General features: G+C 58.0%; 1 protein-coding gene across 2 annotated transcripts in view; it reads right to left on the bottom strand.

The window, feature by feature from the left end:
- Positions 1-885: 885 nt before the first annotated feature.
- Positions 886-25,815, bottom strand: part of ERG (ETS transcription factor ERG) — a 99,963-nt gene continuing 75,033 nt past the window's right edge. For both annotated transcript variants that reach the window (XM_045852746.1, XM_045852747.1), the window contains exons 4-10: positions 21,282-21,485; positions 20,390-20,470; positions 18,367-18,438; positions 11,302-11,370; positions 10,098-10,154; positions 9,379-9,426; positions 886-2,881 (exon numbers count right to left, since the gene is read on the bottom strand). In XM_045852746.1, coding sequence (XP_045708702.1) covers positions 2,361-2,881; positions 9,379-9,426; positions 10,098-10,154; positions 11,302-11,370; positions 18,367-18,438; positions 20,390-20,470; positions 21,282-21,485 — 1,052 coding nt within the window. In that variant the 3' untranslated portion in view covers positions 886-2,360. The remainder of the gene's footprint in view (positions 2,882-9,378; positions 9,427-10,097; positions 10,155-11,301; positions 11,371-18,366; positions 18,439-20,389; positions 20,471-21,281; positions 21,486-25,815) is intronic.

The raw sequence follows: 25,815 nt of genomic DNA, 5'->3' as shown, positions 1-25,815 counted from the left end.
CAGTGTCTGAAGCTTTGGGCACCGGACCGCGCTGCCGTGAAAGGCCACTGCCACCAGAGCCATCGCACCGGGGTCTGGCAGCTTGCCCGAATCACGGCAAGAGGATGACATGGTGCAAAACAAGCCCCACGCCGGCTGCGAAATGGGCCCACTCAGAAACTGCCCCGGGCTGGTCGGGTTTGCTCTGTCTGGCTAGGGTTTGTGTTCTGCCTCTCAGACTGCCGTCGCCTTGGCCGAGGTTGGCGGCATGGGTGACGCGCACGAGAGAAAAGACGTCGAGAGAAAGTGACCTGAGATCAGAGAAACACCCAGTGTCTGGTAATATGTCAGCCCCGGGGCTGGTGACTCCCACACCACGGCAGCCAGATGAGCCTGGGGCGGGGCGAGATCCTCGGAGGGAGAAGGCAAGTGGAAAATTTAGAGGCTGCCGCTGGGTTCTTTAAAGGGAGCAGTCACGGCTATCACGACGCTTTATTTATTGATGATCATACAGTTTGCACGAAGAGCTATGGCCTGTTCATTCCGCAGATGTTTTGTGATCACAGAAGCAAGGGTGCTCACCATCCCAGGGCTAATCCAGAACGCCTCCATGACAACCTCGGTGTTAGAGGCCTCATTCCATTCCGGGCATAAAAAAGGAGGCCTCGGGGGGAGAAGACCTTCAGTCCCTCTGCTCCAGAAGGGACGAGGAATAAAAGAGAGGGGACAAGGGTGACCTATAGAAGCCAGTGATGCTGTCTGGATGCCAGACCCCCTATCTGCTCGCTTCTCACTTCCACGAGCTCCGGGACCTAATGACACTGTAACAAAACCCACCACTTCCAGCACAGGGCTCTCTTAACACAACTTCAGTCGCGGAAAAAAAAGTGCAAATGCAGACTCCTGTGTCAATCGGATTTGCCGTGCTAGGCCAAGCTTATTTTATTACATACATTCTGCATTCTAAGAACTAATAACTTCATATTGTAAACATTAAGCATACAGAGTTAAATTTCAAGGCCACATTATAGCGTCGATTGTCTCTTTTGTCATGTATCTTTGGCTGGCCGAGATCAACTCGTAGTGTATAAATGCATAAGTTATATAATTATTATATAAAAAGGGGGGAAAAACACGTTGACTTGTATACTTCACTCTGACAAACGCACAGCGTTCGCGACTCAAAAGGAGCACTGGAGCCCGCCTCCCCCCACTGGGTGCCCCGGGGGGCTGTCGGGTGCCCAGGGGGGGATGTCGGCACGCGGGGGCCAAGATGGCTTCTCTCACCTGACCCCGTGGAGAACGCAGCCCCCACGGGAGCCTGCTGTCCTGAATGATCATTGTAAATAGCAGTCAATTCCAGTTACAATTTTCTTTTGACAAACAAACAAAAACCAAAAAAAAAAAGAGATGCACGTTTCTGTGTCTGAATTCCACCACTTCACCTCCCTCCTTCCACGGCGCCCTCCCTGCAACACTGGGTTTGGTGCGGGACGGACTGCACCCAACCCCGAGTCTCCGAGTCACCGCCTCCACAGTCCCGGCTCGGCCCCAAGTCCAGCCCGCACGGCCGGAGGAGCTCCTGCCCCTGGCCCGCCGCCCCCTGCTCAGCCGTCTCCTCCGCTGCCGCCGCCTCCTCCTCCTCTTGCACGTCCTCCAGCCCTCTGCCTCCGGCCACATGCCCTCCCTGCACGTCCTCCATCCGTCCGTCCGCCCGCCGCTCGGCCCCTCGCCCCCGGAACACTGGAAAGGGGTTGGGAACCCTGGGTCGTCTTCACAGTTTGAGAGAGCCGACCGCCCTCCACCGCGTGGAACGAATCCGATTTCACCAGAAACGGCAAACGCCGATGAGTTCCGTGTCGACGTCTGTGGCACAGTCTCTCTCTCTCTCTCTTTTTTTCTTTTCTTCTTTTGATATGTTTCTATTTTTAAATACAGGTAGTTTTCCTTAAAATGGCGTCATGAACGGTAGGCTAGGTCAAGACGGTGTTATCTGTATTGCTTCGGTTCAACCCCGGTCGGCATGGTTAGCAGGACCCCGAACTCTGCTCTAACGTGTGTACACTCCCTAAGACCGCTCCCTTCTGCACTTGGTCCTGGGACGTCGTGCGTCTACGTACAATGTCCTTTGCAAGGTCGGGCCACAGATCATAGGTCCATACGCGTGACGTAGCTAGCATCCTCTCTACTCCTGTAGTAATACTTTGGCAACCCCCTCCCGCTGAGAGTCTCTGGGTCTCGCCCACGGCGGCTTCCTCCCCAGCTCCCGCCAAGCTCCCCCGGTCCCCTCGAGGCCCGTGTGGACGCCTCTCCTCCAGCCGAGTTTGTGGCTATTCGCTGGTGACCGCGTGGTGGTGTCGGGAAGGGCCTCGCTCGGGTCTTTAGTAGTAAGTGCCCAGGTGGGAAGGCATGTGGCCGGCCGGAAGCCTCGTGTTGGGGTACAGGCCTCCCGTGGGCGAATTCCAGTAGGGGTTCGGGGCGGCGAAGAAGCTGGACGACGTCACGGGCAGGGCCGGAGGGTGGGGCGCCACGAAGTTCATCTTCTGCGGGTGGGCGTGGTAGGAGCCCATGTACGGCAGGTCCGAGGGGTACTTGTACAGGGCCGACTCCGGCGGGTGGGGCTGGAGGGCCTGGGCGATCCCGTGGAAGTCGAACTTGTAGGCGTAGCGCTTCCCGTGGACCTTGGTCATGATGTTCTTGTCGTAGTAGTAGCGGAGGGCGCGGCTGAGCTTGTCGTAGTTCATGTTGGGCTTGCTCTTGCGCTCCCCCCAGCGCCGGGCCACCTCGTCGGGGTCCGTCATCTTGAATTCCCCGTTGGTGCCCTCCCAGGTGATGCAGTTGGAGTTGGAGCTGTCGGACAGGAGCTCCAGGAGGAACTGCCAAAGCTGGATCTGTCCGCTCCCTAAAGAGGAGAGGCGGGAAACACAAGACCAGTGAGGACAGGTTCCACAGAAAGGCGTTCCTTCTCCAGTCACGGAGGTGGGCGCTGCAGGCGCGCCCAGGCCCCTTTCCCAGGCCTGTGGCCCTGTCCCTCAAGTGCAGGGGCCTCCCCTGGTCTCTAGGTCACTGCCCGTGGCTGGCCAGGGCCTGCCACCCCCACCCCAGCAGCCCATGGCCGGAGGCACACACAAGGGGTACCAGGGACGGGGGCCCCCTTGCCTCTGGGAGGGGCCAAGTGTGTGACATTGTTCATGCTCCAGAGGGTCCCTGCGGTCAGACTGAAGCAGGGGCCCAGCTAAAGCCCCAGCGACCTCAGCTTTCCCTGCCCTGTCCTGCTTCCTCACGCCCTCCCTCCCCTCATTGGTCATACACACAATATCCTTCCCCCACACTCCGCACCCAGGGGACCTGACCCAGGGTGATGGCCCTTGGTGAGTGACCCTCAGGCGGGTCGATGGACCAAGTCCTTTAGCAGAAGCAGAGAGCTCCCACGGGGCCAGGCCTGGTGGGTGCCAAACCACGTCTGGCTGCCCGAGAGAGGCAGCCGGGTCAGCGTGTTTTGGGGGATGGGAGGGCTTCTTTTTCCTCTTTTTGTGAAGCAGAATGTGTCGTTATGTCGGTGGCAATAATGACTTCACACCATTTACACGGGCCAGGTCAAGTGAAATAATAAAAGTCAGGTTTAGGAAATGAACTTCTAAAACGTTTACGGAAAAGAAGAGAGAATGGAAGTAGACACCCGTTATTTCCAACATAACAGTGTGCCGGCTGGCGCTCGGAAAGCCATTCTGTCCAAACTTTCCCCAGCGCAGAACCCGCCCGCTCAAAACGAGGAAGCACAGAAAAAAGTTGGCTCTCAGTCAAACCAGGTCGCCCGTTTCCGGCCTCTGGGCACATGTGCCCTGACGGAAACCCACGCGCCGGGCCCCCCACACGGCAACGCCCACCGCGCTCGGAAGCGTCCCCGACGGGATGAGGGCGCCAGCGAGGGGCCGTGGGTCCAGGGGACCTGGTCTGACTGCGCGGGCACTGCCAGGGAGTCCCTGGTCCCCTCCCCGGGGCACACGGAGGCAGCTTCTGCGTCCCGTGAGATTCAGAGACAGATCTGGACACGTCCTTCTAGCCACGGAGGCGCGGGACTTCAGGATGACGCGTGGCCCCCCTGAAGCAGGGACGCGCGTGAATCCTGACGGTGGTCCCGAGTCCCAAGGGAGAGGCAGGGGCGCTCTGAGAATGGGTAAGAAACCGTTCCTGCCGCCTAAACTCCAGCGACAGCGCTGCCCCGGGCTCATGACCGAAACGTGACCGCTGATTCTAGTGTCCGTAGGAATCAGTGGATGTGACCGGGTGATTCAAGCCACTGGAACTGGCCGCCGTTCCGGGCACAGACGTAATGGAAGAACCGATCATACGTGTGTGTTCACTCCGCCTGTGTCTAACTTGGCCCCGAGTGTGCGTGCTCCGCCTCATAAACCCCCACGCCCACGCCGGCTCTGTGGACGTGGACGTGAGTCCGTCCGCACGGCAGCGTCGTGAGAAAGGTCGGCCTTTCCCGCCTGCGTTCTGGAAGGTTATCGTTTTCAGTCGAGCAGCACATTTGAAAGGTATTAGCAGCTTGTAGTTCATCCCAATGGGAGCCTCCGCTGCTCCGGGACGACGTGTTCGAACTGGTCTCAATCAGGCGTCCTCGCCCCCAACGTGGCATTAATATGCATCAACAACACAAAGAGCGGGATGAGAATGGCATATGGTTTTAGTATATGCATTGTAACCAAAGGATTAATATTTGGAAAAAAAAATTCCATCGATGACCTGGGAATAGGAGAAAACATGGATTTTTTTTTTTTTTGATTTATGGGTCTACCATATGCTTCCCTATAAACAGGGAATGGTCTGAAAATAAATATTCACTGTCAGCCTCCTCCCACGAAAAGAGCAGTTCCTCACATTTTGCATAAACATGCAGACTTTCCCCGGCAGCCGGAAGGCTTGGTGTCTGTGCGCTCCGGCGCTGCCCCTCGGGGGTCTGCCCTTCACAAACGTGGGAGACGGGGGACCCGTGGGCCGAGGGGGCTCCCGCCCCCACTGCTCCTGAAGCACTGGGGCATCGGGGCCCCAGGTCCCCGGCTGGAAACGCAAAGCTCACGGGGACGGAGGAGGGTTTACTCCCTGCTTTACCCCAAATGAGCCTTGAAGACGTGGGGCCCGGGCCCCTGGGCATTTCCAGGGCCATCGGCAGTGAGAGTTCTGCAAACGAAACCCCCCCGCTTCCCCACCTGAGACACGACCGTTAGTGCCACGGCGATGGGTGTTCGTGAGAGGGGACACCACGTCCAGGTCACGAGCTGTTCAATCGAACAAGCATCGCAAAACCCACGGCGCTCGAAGTGCACGCCAGACTTCATCCCGGGGCGGGGATTCTCCGTGGGTGCTGAGAAATCACAGTCAGTGGTGAATTAAAAACCACTCACGGCCACAGTTTCAAAAGCCGTCCATTCTAGTCTTTTACTCTCAGAGCAGTAGCGCTTCCCGTGCAATACACACGCATGTGAGAGTGCGGGACGGGGGTTCCGACACAGGAATGCCTACGGCCTGGGAAGCCAAAGACTGACTAGGGGCTCACGGGCCGAACCCGCCAGTAGCAGGAGAAACTCTTGTAAGACCCGGCCCTCCACCCCCACCAGCACCCCACCCACCTGCACCTCGTGCATCAAACACCTGTCGCACCTGTCTTCTCCCTCTCCCGTGACAACATCCTGAACCCCAGGGAGGAGCAGGCACATGAGTCCTAGTTTTGTCCAGGGCAGGACCGGGCGGCGGGGTGATGACCACGCGGGCGGCCCACCCACAGAGGAGAGAGAGCCCAGTGGGATGAGTGGCACCAGGCTCAGGAGAGGACGGAAGGTGACCCTTGCGGTTTTCAGAGGCAAGCGGCCTCCTCACGTGATGGAAGGAAAAGAAACGCGGTGGGAGAGAGGTGCAGACGGGGCACAGAGGGGCGGAACGTCTGAGCAGAGCAGTGAGTGGGGCAGCAGCTGAGGGCAGGCGGGACTGTCCCTGAGCAGGACACTGCGGGGACGGCTGGCGGAGGGGCCCAGCAGGCGCCGGGTGGCGGCCGGGTGGGGCCACTTTCTACCACGGCTGGGGCACCGGGGAGGTACCCCGGGAACATGGAGGCGGCAGGCGCGGCCCAGGGAAGGCGCGGCTGGGGCTGGGGGGTGGGGGCGGGGCTCAGCAAGGACTTCTTGGAGGGGCCGCCGTGGTGTTGGCACTGCCCGGCCGAATCCTGGCTCTGCTGCGCGGGGACCTCGGGCAGCTCACCCAGCTCTCCGCGCCTCGGTGGCGTCATCTGCAAAACCGGGTGACCGTCACAGGACTGTCTCCCAGGGTCACCGTGAGGAGGAACTAGGCAGGCAAACGTTCTCATCAGGATGGCTTTGAGCTGAAAACCCCCGTTTAAAGACAGACACGCCCTTTGCCTGGAGCCTGGAGCCGCCCACGTGAAGCCTGCAGTGCACCAGGCTCTGTTCTGGACATGCTCTGTGAGTGTGTGTGTGGCAGTCCCCTCGAGGGTCACGTGACCGCCCAGGGCAGAGACGAGCCCAGAGCCCAGGGAGGCGGGGGCACGAGGCTGGCTCGGGCCAGCAAGCGTTGGGAGCCTGCCCCAGGCTGTGGCCCCGAATCACGGCACAGACTTGCTCTCGGGCCTGGCTTCTGCCCACAGTCCTCTCGGGCCTGGCTCCAGGCTGTCCCCTCCCTGGGCCTGGGGCTTGTTGGTTCCCAGTGCTGGACCGGACACCCCCACCTCCTAACAGACGAGGGAGCACTCCTGAACCGGGTCTCTGGTCTTGCACGGAGCCGGGGGCAGGTTCCTGCCCACTGTGAAAAACCACCTGGCTGTCATCAAGGCCGCTGAGCCTAACACGACTAAGCTCTCTGGTGGGAAGGTGGTCTCCATCCATTCAAGGGGCCGCCTGAAATGCTCGGCCGGCCTGAGGGGACCTGGAGGAGCTGTGTGACCCACGGCACAGCAGCACAGGGACACCCACGCTCAGCAGGAGAGACACAGCCGAAGCGCACACCAATGGGCGTATCTGGGATGGAGACGCCGCTGTCACCTGCGCATTCCCGCCAGGTGACACCGTCTTTCTATTGAAAGCGCTGAAAGAATTTGTGCCGCGTGGTGAGCCCAGGCAGCCGTGCAAGCGAGGAAGGAGTTATCTGCAGAGAACGGAACGACAGACTCAGACAGGAAGCAGCGTGAACAGGAAGATGAAAGATGCCGTGGCATCCAGGGCGGGGGGGGGGAGGTCACAGGCGCACAACCGAGACGGCGTGAGTGCGGGGGGAGGCGGGCGGGTTCACGACAAGCTGAGTGACATACGCCTTTGTATCCAGATCGGAAGCCGGAGGCCGCCACCATCCATCCCCAAGGCCACTGAGGAAGGTTTCCAGGGTTAGAAGGGCGGCCCCTCGCTCCAGACACGAGAGGCCGCTGACCTACTAAGGCACCCCGGACCTGCCCCTCCCCTTCACCCCCTGACCTTGGACCCCGCCCGTGCACCTCAACAGCTGTCCAACCGTGCGGCAACCCTTCCTCTGCCTTCCCTTGCCCCCCATTCGCCAAGCCCTCCCCTCTCCCCCGGGCTTGCGCAGGGCGGCTCAGGGGAGGCACAGAGGAACAGACTTTGCAGACACAGAGGGCGAGTTCAAGGCTGGCCTCCCTTCTCACCGGCTGCGTGACCCGGGGAAGGTCGCCTAACTTCTCTGGGCCTCGAGACCCTCTTATGTAGGGTGCAGATGATGCCCTCCCAGGGCTGCGAGGAGGTGGGGCCACGGCCGTAGGTGCTGGCCTGAGCACATGGGGGGTGGAGCTACCAGAAAGTTCTCTCGCATGATCGCAGGAATGTTCGTTCCCAGGGTGCTCCGGCTTCCGTCTCTTCCTCCTTCTGACCTCTCCCGGACGCTGCTGCCCGATCGGTCTTCCCGAAGCAGGGCTGACCATAATCATCTCAAACCACGGCCACCCTTCTTACCCGAAGGGCTACGGAGGCCGTCACAAGTGGGAAGTGGACCCCAGGCAGGAGGAGGGGCCAGGGACCCAGGAGGCGTGGCCCCCACGTGGATGCTCGTGTTTGTGGAAAGAGCCCTGCACGGCCCCCCACCCGCCGGCTTGGACAGTGTTGGAACTACCCGTGCCCACTTCTGCATTAGAGTGTACGCTCTCCTCGGGGTCAGGAGGACACCTCACTGCCCTCCCCCTTCTTTATTCCACAAACAATCACTGGGCACCTGCTCTCGGCCCTGAGTCGGGGAGAGCAGTAAACAGGACAGTCCCTTCTAACCGGTCAGCTGCTTAAAGAGTCTCTGTGCAATGAGTTAACCTGGACTAAAGTAAAACGCCAACCAGGGCAGACTCTCCACGGAGGTGTTTCGTGTTCCCGAAGCGTCCGTCCCCCTGAGAGGGCGTCTGCCGGCCGCACCTGACTTCCCCATCCCCGGCCCCCTTCTGGCCCCGTGTTGAGGGGACACACACTCGGGCGTGTGCGTGCAGGACGCCCGCGACATCTTGGCGCTCGAACCCGCCGTGGAGGAGGCGCGGCCTGCGCTGTGACTCTCCGAGCACGGCTGGCCCCGATCTGAACGCGAGCGACAGAACTACGTGGTCGGGACTCAAACGGGACGCCAGGGGACAGTGCTTGGCAAGGTTACCAACAGGTTACCAACGGGCCAACTGTGAGTCTGTGCTTCTAGCATCTAAGCTGAGAAACAGACCACTCACGGAAGAGAACCCTCAACTGGAAAACGTGTGGTTGTGATTAGCGGTCTCCTTTCTTCAACTACGATGTAACTGCTTGTGTGACAGGCTGGCTTGTGCCCCTCCCCAAATCCACACGTTGGAGTCCTCCGCACCCTCCCCCCGCCCCCCGCAGAACCTCAGACTGTGACCTTATTTGGACGCGAGGTCTTTGCAGAGGCGACTGAGTTAAAGCGAGGCCACCGGAGACCCGAATCCAACAGGCCCAGTGCTGTTAGGAGGACAAGGTGACTTCAGACAGAGAGACACACAGGGAGGGGAGCCAGGGAAAGGGACACAGCAGAAGGTGGCCGTCTGCAAGCCAAGGACCGAGGTCTGGGGCAGACCCTCTCTTCATGGCCCTCGGAAGGAGCCACCCACTAACACCTTGACTTTGGACTTCACGCTCCACACTGTGGCCCGAGACCCGTCTGCTGTCCGAGCCTCCCCCCACCACCCGTGTTGCTCTGTTCTTGCGACCCCAGGAACCCCTGTCATTTGGAAAAGGTAAGGACGCTCTTCGCTGAGCCCCAAATCTTAATGTATCGCCTGACCCATTTTTTTCCCCACTTGGGCCAATGACCCAGTGCCAGCAAACCCCCAAATCTGCCCGCTGCCACCCAGGTACCCCTGCCGGAGGAAAGCCACCGGCAGCACCTCACCTGGATTCGCGAGGCGGCTACTCGTCGGCCCCAGGATCTGGTACGGATCTGCGGCACAAAGAGAAGAGGTCAGGCCCCAAGGATGCGGCCGTGACTCGGGGAGACGCACCTGCAGGCCCTGGGCGGCCCCTCTCGTGCTTCCAGGTGTCAGGGCTGAGAGTGGCCCCCACGCCAGTGTCACCGAGCCCCACTTCCTGTCTCAGGTGTCACGTGGGATCCGGGAGGAGTTTCCAGCTCAGGGCCCCCTTGTTCATCAGAGCTCAGGCTTGGCCTGGGATTCCCAACACCCAGCCCCACGTGCCCTCTGCTCCTGGCCATAAACCGGGCCCTCGGGTGGTAAGTCCCCAGTCAGCCCCCGCCGACACTGTCAACCTCCCGCTGAGCCTCGAGTGGGGTGTCGCGCCGCTGATGGCGCTGCGGTGCCTGGCCTGTCAAGTGCAACTAAAAGAATCCGGGGGTCAGAGGGCAGCAGCAGCAGCAGCCCGTGTGCACGCGGAATGCGTCCTTCCACATGTACTCTGTGGGTGCTGCACACGGTTTACCAGAGTCTCCAGCCACCCTGGCTGCGTAGGCTGATCACGGGGTCCCCGTTTTGTGTACAAAGCAGTCGTAAAGGAGACAGAGTGACGTGTTTCGTTTGGAAAAGGACACATTTTAGAAGTGCGCTCGGAAGCCTGTTTCTCCTCCGAGGGCCCCTGAGAGGTCCCCCCGAACCATACCCAGCTGAGGCCGCGGGTCCTCGGTCTTGGGCGCCGTGGACGGCGACAGCTGAGCAGCTGGAAGACACAAATGCAGGCGGTTAGCCGTGAGCTGTGTCTGGCCGCTGGGCGTCGACGCTGCCGTGCCATCCTCCCAGCGACCGTCGTAGGGACGTGCTACGGGCTTCCTTCTACAGTAAGGAACACCTGGCCAAGGGTACCTTTAAATCATTTAACAAATGTATTTGTACCCCACTAAAGAAATGGAATTTGAAATGGCTTACAAAACAGATGCAAATGGATCAGTTTAAAATAAATAAAAGGGAAAAGGTCAGGGAAATGAAATAAAGCAAGAGACACTTTAAACGTGGCCAAAATTAGGAAATCACTCAGTGTTGAATCTGTGCCCAAACGTACCATGACTCGTGTGTGTGTGCATGTGTGTCCATGTGCGTGTATGTGTGTGTGCGTGCGTGTGTTGAAATCTGGGTGAGCCAAAAAGTTCGTTTGTTTTTTTCCATACAATGGCTCTAGTGGTGCACAGCTGTCTTTAACTTCATCTGAAACAATTCTGTCAGACTGTATTGGGACAGCTGTCACACCAGCGTGCATTTAAGAAAAACATCCGAATTGGTGAATTTTTGTGCAGCCATTTTAATATGGACGATGGGAGAAAACACACACCATTTCTGGCACCTGAAATGCAAAAAGACTAGTGCAGTGTATGGAGAAGGTGCTCTGTGACTGATAAACGTGTCAGAAGTAGTCGAAGTTTCGTGCCAGAGATCTCTTTCTGGACGGTGCTCCACGGTCACGGTCAAGAAGACCAGATGGGAAATGACAGCGGTCACATTGGGACGTTACCTGAGAGCAACCAACGCTCCACCGCTCAGGAGACGACCAACACACCCAAAGTATCCAAATCAATAAAGGTCCTGGTGGACATGAAAAATGTGTCTTTCATTTTACAGAAGACACTAAACACGCTTTTGAGCCAACCCCATCCACGGCACTAGTCACCTCTCCTCTGATGGAAGTGGGCACGTCCCCAGAGGAGGAAGAATCATTGCATTTAAAGACCAGTTGTGCTTTTGTGGCCAATGGGCCAGCCACGTGCCGTGTCGAGAGGGCACAGGTGAGCTACAGGAAGCATTGTTTACTCCACCGAGAGTCACCCACTCTCTTGTGACGGGCAGGTGCAAGGCCACGGGAGCCAACACTGTACCTTTCGACGGGGGGGCGGGGTGGCCGTGACCGGTCCAGGCTGATCTCCTGGGTGGTTCATAAGGTAAATCTGTAAAGACAAGTACATTGACTAAAAGATCAATAATGCAATTTTATAGTACTTTTTTTGTTTTGTGTTTCTTTGAATAAATATTGGGCAAGAAAATCCTGGAACCCAAAGAAATTTTCAACCTGGATTCCACTAGGTCTGGGTTTGGTTTACGAGTTATAATTTTGTGTGTTTTGTTGATCTAACGCTTTCACTGGTTTGCCTGAAAACTCCCACGGACAGGCTCCCTCGGAGCTTGCTGACTCTTCCAAGGTGACCTCCAGCAACTGCAAGGCATGGCCGTGCTGGAAGGTTCTTCCAGTCTAACGCGTCCTGCATCCAAATGGGACCGACCTATCTCCACCCCTCTTTGATCTGCATGGCCCAACCAGAACAGCGCCCGCCCTCTGACCAATCTCGTTTGAGGGCTGCACCTCAATCCCCCGAATGATGGTCACGTTCCCTTCTCTTCCTTACAGACACACACCCTCTTCTTACCCCTATTTTCCAGCCGCCGCTCTCAGCGACCCCTCCTTCTCTCTCTATCATCTCATCCATTCACATCGAATCCATCTTAACTGTCTTCTTACTGTTCTGTGGACATGTCTACTCTTTCTTCTTCTCTAAATGAACTTAGAATTTCTCTAAAATATAGCCCATGAAATAAACTGCGAGGCTGAGATTGTAGTGTGCCCACAACATGGCAGCAATGAGCATGAGGGCGTCAGTGGAGGCCACTAGTTTCTCCGTCTTGGTCATGCGTTATCTCGTGTCCCATGAATCTTGATGCACTTTGCATATGCAAATTTAATAACTACTTCTGCATCCTCAGTGCAAGTTCTGTTAATGGTTATGAAGGCTCTGAGTCATTTTAGGTTTCTTTCAAAAAGATAATATATTCTAGGAACATGATCACACATGCTCGAACCGTGTGGGCATAAAGCTGTTTTGACCTGCCGAACCATTTCAAAACCACATCTTCTTGGATCGAGGGGTCTCAGTTCAACGCTGTGTGTCATTCTGGATCAACTGAAAGAGCCACAGCCAGATATTCCGGCGCGTATCTGCTGCCAGACGCCTGCAGATGGCTACCAAATCGCACTTGGAGGGGGCAGCTCACTGTACTTTGTTTTGCGCCTGTCTTTACACAGATCATTTAGACCTTATTTAAACTTGCAAATTGGGCGGATCAACCTTCAAAAAGCTGCACTCTGCTGCAGGAGAGGTGTCTCTTCCTATTTTCACATCCCAAAGAGAAGAGCGGCGAAATGCAACGTGAAATGCAACACAGAGTTGCTGTAATGTATTCGGTCTGCTTGGCTGCACGTGCCTCCGCTGGCGTGTGTGGCTGGTGAAATCCCCCCTCCGCAGCCCTGGTTGAGCTAGATGTTTTTCCTCTTTGAACTCTGCCGTGGCTCACCACAACCCGTCGGCTGGCGCCCTCGCGCCCTCCGACCGCCAGCTGTTCCCACCCAGGTCCTCCAAGTCTCACGTTGTGGGTGTCGGGGCTGCACACGGGCATTAAATTGGCGGCCGCTATCGATGTTCAAGGCAATTTCAACTGAAGTCTCCGGGAGCACTTTGCATACAGATTCTCACCCAGCTTGCGTCTTGTCTAAGGAACGGTTAGCCAGGGTTTCAGTCTGAGGATCGTCTCAGAACCAAAACAATCTACCAGCGAGGCGATCGCGACAGCATCTAGCCCAATCCCGGAGGAGACACGCACACCAGCCAGGGGCTTCTGCCGACCATGAGAGACAGCGAGACCGCACAGAAACACGTCCTAGCCCTTTGCATCCCGAAGCGTGGTCCGCAGACCAGCAAGGCCGGCAGCGTCTGGGAGCTCGTCGGAGATGCGGACTCTCGCATTTTCACGAGATCCCAGGTGGCCTGGGTGCGCGCTGACATTCGAGAAAGCCTGTCCCAGACATTCCCATCCCTCCTGTCCACACGCTGTGTCCCCCAGACAGCGATTTTGGAAACACTGCCTGAGTGTGTTGATGCCAGTAAATAAATGTGTGGGAAGAGTTCCAGACTGAGCGGTTTTACCCGAGATCTAAGAACACGAGTGGAATTGATAGCAAGTGTCAGCAGGTGAGTCGGCTACTATTTTAAACATAAAAAAGAAAACCAGTAGTGCTCATGAAATGTGACTGGAAAAAATGAAACTCCAAACTGCTAATAGAAAGACATTTTGAAACTTTCTTTTTTCCATAAAACCCTCTGTAGGGTGCACCACCAAGCCCTTCCTCCCTTGAACGGAAGTCAGGGCCCGAACAGCAGCAAGTGTGAGTGTCAGCCAAGAATCCGAGGTGTTTCCGTGAACAATGACCAGGGTGCCCCTAAACACGCTGCCACGGGAGGGACGCGGGCTCCCGTCTGCCTTCGTGAAAGTCCGGGCCGGCGCTCCCCTCTCGGCTGCCGACCCCGTGCCGTGGGCCCCGAGCCCCCTCCCGTGGGACGTGACATGCGAGGCGCTGAACTTGGCCTTGGGGGGATGAGACGCGGCCGGCGCTGGCCTCGTCAGCAGCTTGGCCCCTCAAAGCGGAGGCGCACTCTGCTCCAAACGCTCCTACTCCGGGGACATCTGCGATGTGCCCCTTACTGGTGGCCGATCAGGGGACTCCTGACAAGGACGTATTTGACACTTCGTCCTCAGTGGCCATTTCAATACACTCTCCACTTCTCGTCCACCTCAATCTTCAAGGTCATTAATGCAAACCCTCGGCAGAAGGTCCTGCTTTGGGGAAGGTAGGTTTCTGGCATTGATCCAGCTGGTTTTTTTTTTTCCCTGTAAAGCCTGTGTGTCAGAACTGAACTCTATAAAAGCCATTTCATAGGCAGCTCAGGGTCACATGGAAGTAAGCACATGGCATGATCTGAACCCATAACCACGAAGCTACATGTAGGCGGGGTTGATCTGTGTTGGTTCTTCCACATCCGCGCCTCTGTCGATTTACTGGGGGCTGGATCAATCCGCTCCTGGTTCTGAAGGGGCTTCCTCCCCCCACCCACCTCCCCCTGGATATCAGGTAATCAATACAACGCCCTCCCGGCCCTTCCCGCAGAGTTCATCTCGCCAAGTTTCCTATTCTCCGCTCTCGAGCTTACTGAGGAACGGCCCTCTAGCCCTCTTGCCGGCCACCCGCCCACTTTATTTGTGAAAGGGCCAGAAGCTGGCTCCTGGGGGACACGCTCGCTCCTTCTGCAGGACCCGCCCCACATTGCAAAGCTCCTCCGAGGTCCCGAGCGGGGACGGACTGTAGAGAATGAGGCTGGCTGGCCCTCGATGAACTTGGATGCCAACGGCAAAGACGGAAGGACCGAGTGCTGCTGCCCGGGACCGATCTGTAAACACCAGTTTAATGGGAGGGAGATGAAGAGTCAACCCTAATGGTGTGGCTCAGTGGACTGAGAGCTGGTCTGGGAACCAAAGGGTCAATGGTTTGATTCCCAGTCAGGGCACAAGCCTGGATTGTGGGCTAGGTCCCCAGTAGGGGGGTGCGTGAGAGGCAACCACACACTGATGATTCTCTCCCTCGCTTTCTCCCTGCTCTTCCCTCTCTCTAAAAGTAAATAAATAAAATTTTAAAAAATAAAAAAGTCATTTGTGACTTAAAAAAAAAAAGAGTCAACCCTAAGACAAGTAAGGTGTTCTCTCATTTTCCTCCATATCTTCCAAAATCCTCCACCAAAGGATGGAGATCCGGGGGGCATTTCACATTCCCCTCACGTCGAGGTTTGCCGACCGCTGGTTACGTCACAAGTACAGAAACGCAAAGAGCGCATGCTCAGCCGTTGCTGAGATGCAGCTGCGCAGGCCATCCGACGGCGGGGAAAGTACGCAGCAGCCACGCTGTCCGGCTCCGGCTGGTGCTGCCGAACACCCTTGGCCGTGAGCCGCGACGGAGGAGCGATCCAGAATTCCCAGAAAGCCCCGACGAGCAGCAGCTGAGAGTGGAAGTCAAGGCTGCACTTGCAGGCTCACCTCTCTGTCCTCTCCCGATAACTACCCAGACGGGTATCGCGATGTGTGGGTTGCCATGGTGACAGAGGAGGGGAGGCTGCAGTTACAGCATGTCCTCCTAGGCACATACCTCCTAGGCACACACCAGAGCTGTCACACACACCGCTCCTAAGAGGCCAGGCCGGGGGGCACATCCTGGGATCAGAACCCAGCCTGCAAGCTTCTGGGAGTCAGAACTGTCTCTGCGTGTGCCACCCAAGACCCTCGAGGGGCCGTGACCCCCAAGGCACGAGTTCCGCTGAGGAGGAGGGTGCTTAGGAGGGAGATGGGGAAAGGTTTCTGGCAGCAGTAACCGACAACCTGAGAAACACACGAAACACCTTAAAATACCGATCACAGAAACAGGGTGTACAGTGATACGCCTGTGAGCGGACGCCGCCGTGTGAGAGGAGAGGAGAGAGTGCTCTGAATGCTGATCTGTAACAAAGGGATCTGTAACAAAGGGGTGCATTCTGAATCAGGAACATTTGGGGAAAGTTCACAGAACAAGCATAGGGAGGGGATGGACGAGCGTGAACACAGGGGCAATGTGCCCGCATGTGGTTGTCTGCAGGGTCTCTGCAGCAGCCTCGGCCAGCGACGGGGTGAAACCGAAATGACACAGCGACTTGCCAGGGTGAGCAGCAAGGGGACTCCGGAATCCGAGCAGCAAGGGATCCACCTGGGAGGTCCGACCGCAGCAAGGCGGATGGCGGGCACCAGCCCCGGGATGGGTTGCTCGGGGCAGAGAGGAACGGAGGGGGACTGGGAAGCCGGACTCAGCAGATGACACAGCGGGGTGAAGGGGTGCTCTGTGTGCATGGGGGGGGGAGTAGGGAACAGGGGTTGGACCTGGAGATCACGACACAGCCAGCTGAGCATGCAAGGGAACAGGAACTCGAGTCTCTACCTCCAGGGTTCAAGGACCCCTCCCCCAAAGAGTCAGTCAAGAGTCAGCTTTTCTGAGAGCAGAAAGACGCCCACTGACCACAGAGGTGCAGCCACACTCCCAGGGACTCCCTCTCCGCCCCCCCGCCCCGGTGACTTGTTAGGCCTCGGGCGTCAGCTGGGCAGTGCTCACACCCCCTGAGCCGCCCCGACGCTCTCCACGGACACTACCACCGGCTGCCCCACTCACGAGACCCCTCCTGCAACCTGACGCCTACACATAACCCCTCTTCCCTGAGGCCCGGCCCCTGCATCTGGCGCACAATGAAGTGTTCTCTGCCTGCTCGGTCTGGTCGCAATTCTTTCCAGCTCAGATGCCACAGCTCGTCCCTCTTTTCATAGCTGCAGGAGCTGTCATCGAAGTAGGCGTTTGTTGACACAAATCGAGAGTCTCAGAAACATACTTTGCTAGTGATGGAAATAAGGGAGTGTGATCTCAAAGCACGGGCACCAGGAAGAGCACCTTCGGCGCTGCCGTGGGAGGGGCGTTGGAATCTGCCGCCCCGGTCTTTCCCTCGGCTGCAGCCCAGGGAGGGTGGCCGGGCCGTCACCCTCCCTGGCCGCTCCTCAGACCTGGCCAGGCCGTATCTTCCAAACCCACCAGCTCCTCAAACAGGAAAAACACTAGTGCCAGGATCCACTGTCCTGTCTGTGTAGCGACCAGCAGCCGCCAGGCCGCTCAGACCTCGGGGCTGTACCAGCCCCCCCGGCCAGCGCCGTGGTCTCCTGATACAACGCAACACCAGCTCACCACCCCTGGCTCTTGTAGCTCTGCCCGAGGCCTCTGTGAGATCGCTTCACACCAACCAACCGACTCTGGCCAACTAACTGTTTTACAGAGAGCGTTGACTTGTTTGTTTGTTTAAAGTAAGGGTGGAAGTGTTTTTAAATGCTCACAAAATCGCTGTGATGTCCCCACTCTCCCTACGAGTTCCCAAGGACGCACTGGCCAGCAGTAAAGTCCGAACTCTCCAGGGCCAGAGGGACACGGGCCTCCATGCTTCCGTGCGCAGCGCACGGGACGGTTTCCGGAGCGCCAGTCTGCTTTTCTCCGGACCCCGGGTCTTGCCCAGGAGTAAGTGGCCTGCACAACCCCTCACACGACGGAGCTAAGGGAGCCCTGTGGCCGAGCCCGAGCCTTCCCCCCATGCTCCTCGGGGAGAGGGGAGCACGCATCTTCTCAGACGTTAAGGAGAAAACCGCCAGCCCGAACCCCTGGGGACGTCCGGGCCAGCGCCCGGCGAGAGCAATGCCAAGGAGCTGCCTGACTCGTCCGTCCTCCTTAGCCTGCGCGCCGCCCCCCAACCCGCAGCCTTTCTCACCGGAAGGAGACGGTAGCTGTGAACTTCGTGCCTCCCACCAGCTCCAGCTAAGACGCGTGGAGCCGGAGTGAGATCGAGGGCCCAGGGCAACAGCAGCCCGAGCCTGAGTGTGCGAACGTGAGAAAACCATCCTGGCGCCCCGAACCACGATTTGCTCAGCTGTGAGGCTGGCACGACAGCAGCTAGTGTGTGGCACTACTGTAAGCCTGGTAAGGGGACAGGTGCCTCAGGCAGGCCGCCCCTCACCTGGAGAGGAAGGAGGGGGCTCCTTTCCCTCCTCCTTCCCCCCGCCCTGTGCCAATGGCTCTGCAGTCAGTCGGCCCTATTGGCTACATGTCACCGGTTTCCTGGGACTGCCTCTCGCTCTGTCCCGTTCCCCTGAGGGGCAACGTTCACACTCCCGACCTTCAGTGAACTCAAGAGTGGGCGGGCTCCTGATCGCCAGGCGCCCAGGACGCCGTCTCTGCCCGTCCGACTGCCCCGCACGCGGCCAGCCGAGGGGCTGACCCGCTGTGAACGCCGCCACGGGGCTCCACGGGGCTGTGAGCGCGCGCTGTGAATGAACCGGCCGCCCTGCCTGGGCTCCGGACCACGGGGGCTGTTTGGGTTGGGACGCCCCCACCCCCGCCCCCCGGCGCGCAGGGGCTCTCTCTCGGCGCCGCGTGACGTGGGTCACGGACCCCGCGGGCCCTCCTGGGATGTCTCTCACTGCACAGATCGAGCTCGGGGGCATGTCCGTACCTGGCCTAGTTGTAATTCTTTGCGTAGCTTCAGGATAGACTGAAGTATTGGGGAAGATAAAAGCTGCGCCCCCTGCGGACAAAAGGAGAGACAGAACAGGTGAAGGTCTCCCGCCGTGGTCGCCGCGGTCCCTCTCAGCAACAGCGCCCGCCTGCCCTGCCCCTGTGACCACGACGAGAAGGGAGGGGCCTGCTGGAACCTGGGGCCGGGGGCCGAGGACAGCACCGCGTGGGCGGCAGGTTGCGAAGTGGGAAGCAGGCACGAGACTCCCCTGAGCCCCTCTGCTTAGCAGGTGTCCTGGGTTGGGACGGCACAGCTTCCTGCGGGAGCTCATTCTGGTGTCCCCACCACTCGCCCAGCAGTCTTCATTTACTACAGAAGTCTGCGGTTGTGTGTGTTTTCATTTTGACATTGCCCGCTCCCCTCCCAAAATAAAAACCCTCTAGAACATTTTACGGAGCCCTTGGGAAGTAGCACCAAAGAATTATAGGTACTTTCTCGAAGAATACATAGATCTTATTAAAAATTAATCCGCATCTGCATTCAAATGATTGTTCTCCCTTTCTGTCTCTCAACCCACACCATGCACGCATTAGCAGAAAATGTTCCCTTTTTTCAGCTCAGTCCTTTTGGGGGTGGTTGTCCTGGTGGTGGACTGCTTCTGTGCTTAACAATAACAAAAATAATGAAATCAGAGGTTTCTAGAAACTTTCACTCACTGTTTCCTTTTTTGAAATGCCCGTGAAATTACCAGACAATATGTACAGCGCAAAGGTGTTTCCTAAGAGGGGGAAATTACTTTATCTAAGTTATTTGTTATTTCTGGCCACAAGGCCATTACTAGGCTAATGAGTATAACTGACATTGAAAAAGTATCCTACCCACTCAAAGCACTTTTTTTTTTTTACTTTAGATCAAAAGCACAATGTTTTTTCGGAATGCTGAGGACCAAGATCAAGTAGCAATCTCATTGCAGTACTCAAACCTGGGCTCACGTGATACATTTTATAACCAAATGGCAAATATCCGGCACACGGCTGTGTTGCCGTGGGAGGGCTGGCCGGGAGCTGGCTCGCGAAGGCTCACTGGCCCCTGACGGCTGTGTCCCCAGCCTGGGTGGGTGCAGGCTGAGAAGTGGGGGGGCGGTCTGCGGCCACACGCGTGTAGGTGTGCGGCTGTCGGCCGCAGGAGGGAGGAAGCAGAGGCCGGCCCCGGGCACACGCGGCTGCGGGAAGCTCAGCCCCCACCCTGAGCCTCTGCTGGGAGAGGAGGGCGGGAGGTCGGCCTGGATGAAGCACTACGTTCCACTCTACTAGGCTCGGGCGAAAAATAAACAGTCAAATAAAAGGCAGACTCCGTGGTTAGAGAAAGAAGAGCAGGTATCCGGTTAGTAACTCGGTGCACATCCTCCAAAATGGTAACACCGCTTCCCCTTCAACACGCGCTCCCAGAAAGTACCGGTGTCCCCGCCGCCTGCCTTTCGCCAATGTGCAAAGTCTGTGCCCGAAGATTAAAGTCAAGACCAGTGGCCTAAAACTCGACCCACGAGGAAAAAATGAAAGTTCTGCTGGTCCTAGTCAACACTCCTCGAAGGGTAAAAATGAAGGAGGAGGAGAAAGAAGGAGAAGAAGAAGAAGAAGGCTAAGGGCCCCTTTCTATCGAACATGCTCTTAGCGTCCACGGCCAGCACAGTGCGCATCTGGGGGCTAGCGGGAGCAGGCTGGAGCCCAGCCAGTGAGAGCTAAGGCTGCGGCGGAAGGCCACTTCTGCACAACCTCCTGGTTAAAAGTTCTCGGTGGTCAAGGAAAGCGGGGAGTGCGCAGGAACCAAAGGGCGCCCCCTGCCGCTCGGCCGTGGTGCCTCCACCACAGAGCCTCCTACCTGTCACAACCCCTCAAGCGTCCACCCCGGCCGTCTGCCTTCCTGCTGCACTGACCGTCCCACGCGCCACCTTGACAGCAGCACGCAACTTGTGGGCGGGGCCCTACGCTGGTCCTGGGGGGAGGGGCAGGGCCAGCATTACCTGTGTTTCTAGCATGCATTAGCCGTGGAGAGTTTTGTAAGGCTTTATCAACATCATCTGAAGTCAAATGTGGAAGAGGAGCTACAAAACAAAACAGCAACATCAAAATGAAAAAAAAAAAAGAGAGAGAGAAAATTACCTTCCTTAAAAAAAAAGAAAGAAAGAAGAAAGAAAACGCCCCCCCAGCCCCCACTAACATCACGGGCTGCGTGGAAATCTCTCCGTGGCCCTGCCACTTGTTAGCGTGTTAAAACCTCGAGGGGCACCCACGGGTGACTCAGGGAGCGCGTGGTGGGGACGCCAGGCAAAGCATTGACACTGGAGCTTCTGCCACCCCACGCTCGCCCCGCGTCCACCTCTCCCGGACCATGCTTGACGTCTGGCACATGACAGCATGCGGCAGCCTCGGGGGGTCCATGCCTCTAGGTGCCACCGTGCCGTGCCCATCCGGTGAGGCTCGGCCACGCCTCGTGAGACCAGGGGAGGAGATGCCCCTCACTGCGTGTTCACGTGGGTCCCCAGTTTAGCTTTAGGGAAGGCGAACCCCTACTCCCCATCCTGTGGGACCCTTTCCATACGTCTCTAGTGCCTCTGGGGCGCCGGAGAGACTAAATAACAGGTGACCGGGTAAAGCCTCTGTTCCCTCTGACCTGCTCGTCCAGGGGGCCCTGGGGGAGAAAGCAGGAGGCTAAGGCGACTTTCTGGCCCCTTGTGCTGGTGCTGCTGCTGCCCACTGCACAGCACGAGTTCACTAAGTCCTCGCCTGCTAAGCAACCGGCTCTCTCAGACCCAGGGTGGGGGTCGGGGTAGGGAGGGTAGGGCAGAAAGGTGCCGCCATGGGACAGAGCCCCGCGGGGGCAGTGACCTCGGCCCTGAGGGGGCGCCGCCTTACTCTCTCTGAGGTAGTGGAGGTGGGAGAGGAGGATGTCGGCGTTGTAGCTGGGCGTGAGCCTCTGGAAGTCATCTTTGGTCATCTTGCACAGCTCCTTGCCGTCGATGTTCTGGAAGAGCACGACGTCCACGTCCGGGAGCCCGTACTCTTTCACCGCCCACTCCAGCCACTGCCGCACGTGGTCGGTGCTCCACAGCGTGGGATCTGCAAGGGGAGGGGCACGGACCGGGTCAGCTCCGGGAGGCCAGCGTCTAGGGCAGGGGCAGGTCTCCGAGGCTGCGCCCGGGGCGGGTCCGGGGGCCAGGCTCCGGGGAGCAACGGGAGGAGAGGGGGCTGGTGTGGGGGAGTCCCAGAGCAGGTCTGTCCTTGGAGGAACTGCTCTGCGGGCTTCAGCTCATTCACCCGACCTGCCCCTCTGCGGCTCAAACACTCTCAGGTTTTCTGTAGAGATGGGGGCCGGGTACTCTTCTTTTTTTCCCCCATTTATTTTCATTTTAATTTATTCACTTAAAATCAGTACCTACGAATCGAAAATTCCCTTAGAAATCCACTGGCATCTTTCTATGAGATCATGAGTTAGCAACACGTATCAGGTAGATGCTAATGACACATTCCAAAAAAACCCTAACCGGTATTTATACCAAAAACTGAAAAATACTGACCACGGAATTGGGAAGAAAGTGTCGGTTTAGTCACGCCCAAACCCCAGCACCGGCTGGGGTTTGCGTTTCTGGGAGGGAGCTGTCAGTTACCCGCCTGTCCCGCAGAGAACTCGGTCCGCCGCCAACTCACACCTGCAGGGGCGGGGCTGGCCGGGACTCCCACTCCCCAGCTGCGGCGCCCAGGCGCCCACAGGATGCAGGCGAGGTCTCATCACGCTCCGCTGCCGTGGCAGGGAGGGGGCCCCGGGGGGGGGCCAGGAGGCAGGGCCCTGGGGAGAAAGGAGCGGGCCGTGCCCAACAGAATCGCCAACGGCCTGGGGGCTAGACACGCAGGGCGCTCCCTGGCAGATGGGCCCCTCCCTGGGGCCCCTGAGCTCTGAGACACCTGGGCGGGCGCAGGAGCCCAGCGCTGGGAGCCCGGCGTCTGCCAGCTGGCGGCGGCCTCCCGAGGCTGCTTCTGTTTTCCGTGTGTTCCACGTGGAAAGTGAGAGCCCCGGCCTCGGTCTGCGGACGGGCCCGCAGGGGTCAGGCGGGCCAGGGCATTCCGACCGCAGGGAGTGAAAGATCCTGGTGTGAGGACCAATCATCCCTTTAAATCACGTTTTAGCTCATCGAACCTGCGTGGTGTTGCTCACGTGCCAGGCTCCCGAGTGGGACGTGTCATGTGCTGTGGAAGTGGATTTTACGTTCCCAGACGGGAGCAGAGGGGACAGCGGCAGCGGTGGGAAACCGGCAGTCACAGCACCGCGGTCCTCTCCCCTCCCTCCCTTCTGTCCCTCACTCCCTTCCCTTTCACACCTTTCCCTAAATTAAACACATGGGGCCAGGTTGGTTGAGAACATTATTTAAGTTTCAGATGCACGATTGTATGACGCATCGCCTGTGCATTCTACTAAGCCCCCCTCGCCCCCCAACCCGACGCCCAGTCGCCTCCTGTCACCGCGCACTTGACCCCCTGGGCCCGCCTCACCCTCCCCGTCCATCCCCTCTGGAGACCGCCACACCGTTGTGTGAGTCTGAGAGTCTGCTTGTCTGTCTTGTCTGCTGCTTCTGTCTGACAGTCCGCATGCGTGAAATCACACGGCTCTTGTTCCTTATCTTTTTTTTCCTAAGATTTTTATTTATTTCTCTTTAGAGAAGGAAGGGAGGGAGAAAGAGAGAGAGAGAGAGAGAAACATCAATGTGTGGTTGCTGGGGGCCGTGGCCTGCAACCCAGGCATGTGCCCTGACTGGGAATCGAACCTGCGACACTTTGGTTCACAGCCCGCGCTCAATCCACTGAGCTACGCCAGCCAGGTCTCTGTTCCTTATCTTTTTTAAGAGAAAGAAACCATTTCCAATCCAGAACCACCTGCCGCATCGCACGCCCTCCTGTGCACTGCAGAGTGACCGCCACAGTGGGGGCTGGTGTGGCGCCCACACGGGCTTGTGCATGTTTACCACATCAGCCGGACACTCTGTTTTGTGTCCTCACAGAGAACACGAGTGCTGTCTGGCTGGCTGTGGCTCTCAGCACTGTGCTTTCACGATGTGTCCCCGCTCATGCACGGAGGTACAGCCGGCCATTTAAGCAGCTCTTGGGCACTCCCCATAGGAACACGTCTGATTGGCTGATTGGCGGACACCCCCAGGTCTACCCCCCCGGTGCACACGTGGAGGAACCCCCACGGGGCCGCAGCCCGGGGTCCACGCTGGAGGAGTCACGGGGAGACGGGAACCCTGCCGCCGCTGCCCGGCTCGCCTGCGGACGCGAGCAGCCGGGACACGAGGGCTGCGGAACGCTCCCCGGCCGTTCTGACGCACAGCCCAGGTTCACGCCCCGCCTCCAGGGCCTCACCACTCAGAGGCTCAGGGGCATCGCCACAGCCTGGGAGCCAACTGGAAATGCAGAGTCCAGGGCGCCACCCCAGACCTGCAGAATCAGGGCCTGCATTTTCACACACGCCCCTCCGATGACCCGCGTGCACACCACGCTCCGGAAGCTCTTGGCCCGGGGCGTGTGCCTGGGTGTGCAACTGCCGGCTCCCAGGGCACGCGCACCGTCGGCTTTACCGGTTGTACTGGATTTCAGCCTCCGTTCTAGCAGGCGCGCCCTGGCCAGCAACCAGCGCGCGGCGTCTGGAGGCCGAGGGGGACCTGGCTCCCCGCACAGCACAGACAGCAGCATCGGCAGAAACTCCAGGGGCCGTGCGGACGGGAGGGCGTGCCTGCCCTCCTGTGCCTGCCTGTGACTCCCCCGCGTGGGGACGCTTGGTCAGTCTGAAAACCAACGCGGGCATGGAAGTGCGGCTTTCTCCTGCTCGGTGGAGTTCCGGTGGTGCCGGGTCACTGGGTCAGGGCTCTGCTTCCCGGGACAACATGTTCAAAACCCCAGACTCTTCTCACGGGTCTTGTTTCTACTTTTTTTCCTCACGACAATCATGAGTCCTCCGAGAGAAACGCATGGCACTGTGGCCTCGGACGCCCTCCCCTCAGGCCGCCCCTGCCCTCGGCTCTGGGCAGAGGGGGCAGCTGCAGCCTCTCGGACAGGGCCTCCTGCCGGCTGGCCAGCCCCAGGGCGCCCCCTCTGGCCTCCACCACAAGGCCCCAGCCCGGCTCTGCCTCTCTCTGCTCTGTGCTGCTTCGCCCTTACCCACGCGGGAGGACCAGGTCCCGGGGCGGGGAGGGGGGCTGCGGCCTAGAAATCCGTCCTTCCCGGGAACCCATTCTCTCCTCTCAGTGGCAGAACCGGGTGCTGTAAGAAAAATACACATAAGCCCTGGCTGGCGTAGCTCAGTGGATTGAGCGCGGGCTGCGAACCAAAGCATCGCAGGGTCGATTCCCAGTCAGGGCACATGCCTGGGTTGCAGGCCACGGCCCCCAGCAACCGCACATTGATGTTTCTCTCTCTCTCTTTCTCCCTCCCTTCCCTCTCTAAAAATAAATAAACAAAATCTTTAAAAAACACACGATACACAAACAGCCGCCCGAAGGTCACCGGGTTCGAGGTAGAATGGTAAAGGGACATCGCCCCCTCTGTCGATGTGCCTGTTCCTTGCTGTCCCTCCTCAAGCCAGGCCGTCCCAGCTCATTCCATTTTCCTTTAAGAAAGTCACGTGCGGGACCCTGGGGACCGACTCCTCAATCGGTTTTGCTCGTGTCTCTACAACTCTCACGTGGGGCAGCGGGCGAGTTCGCCGGAGCTGCCGGAGGGAGAAGCACTGGGCCACACATCTCCAATGGCTTCTTTAAAAAAAAAAAAAAATAGGCGCATAGAGCCTGAACTAAAAACCCCACTTTCAGAAGTTTATCCTAAGGAAATAATAAAGGATGTGGGAAATGATTTATTTTCAAGGATGTGGACAACACTGGAAACACCCGAAAAGTCCAGCAGAAACAGAGCTGGCTGGGTCGTGGTGCCTTCAGGAATGTTCCGGGGACATTCAGGAACTAACGCTCCCCCTGCTGAGTGGACTTCCTGACCCGAACGAACGTCCGAAGTAGAGTAAGTCTAAAAAGTCTGAGAACCCTGCGGCAGAATCGTGACGTTTTGCAAAGACACACGCACCCAGGGAAAGCCTGTGTGTGGGAGGGGCGGGCGGGCAAGGGGCGATGGGCGTTGCTGCGGAAAAGGCGATGGAGATTTTCAGGGTTTTATTTTTCCTTTTTCACTAAACGATATCTTCTACTTTTTTTTCAAACAAAAAGCAGATAACACGTAGGTTAAAATTTATTTACAAAAAGTATATTCTTCTCTGCGTTTCCAAGTCAAAATAAGGTCTCACAGAGGATTAAGTACACATTTCGATGTGTACTTACGAGTCACAGTGTTTTTATGAAACTTCCTTCTCGGTATAAAGCTGCAGTCTGGCTTTCCTACACTGTTCGGTGAT

Source organism: Phyllostomus hastatus, unplaced genomic scaffold, assembly GCF_019186645.2.
Source record: "Phyllostomus hastatus isolate PE091 unplaced genomic scaffold, TTU_PhHast_1.1 phas_contig_948, whole genome shotgun sequence".
In the NCBI taxonomy this organism is placed as follows: domain Eukaryota; kingdom Metazoa; phylum Chordata; class Mammalia; order Chiroptera; family Phyllostomidae; genus Phyllostomus; species Phyllostomus hastatus.
Note: the sequence above shows the minus strand (reverse complement) of the source record. Positions and strands in the feature narration are given on the sequence as shown.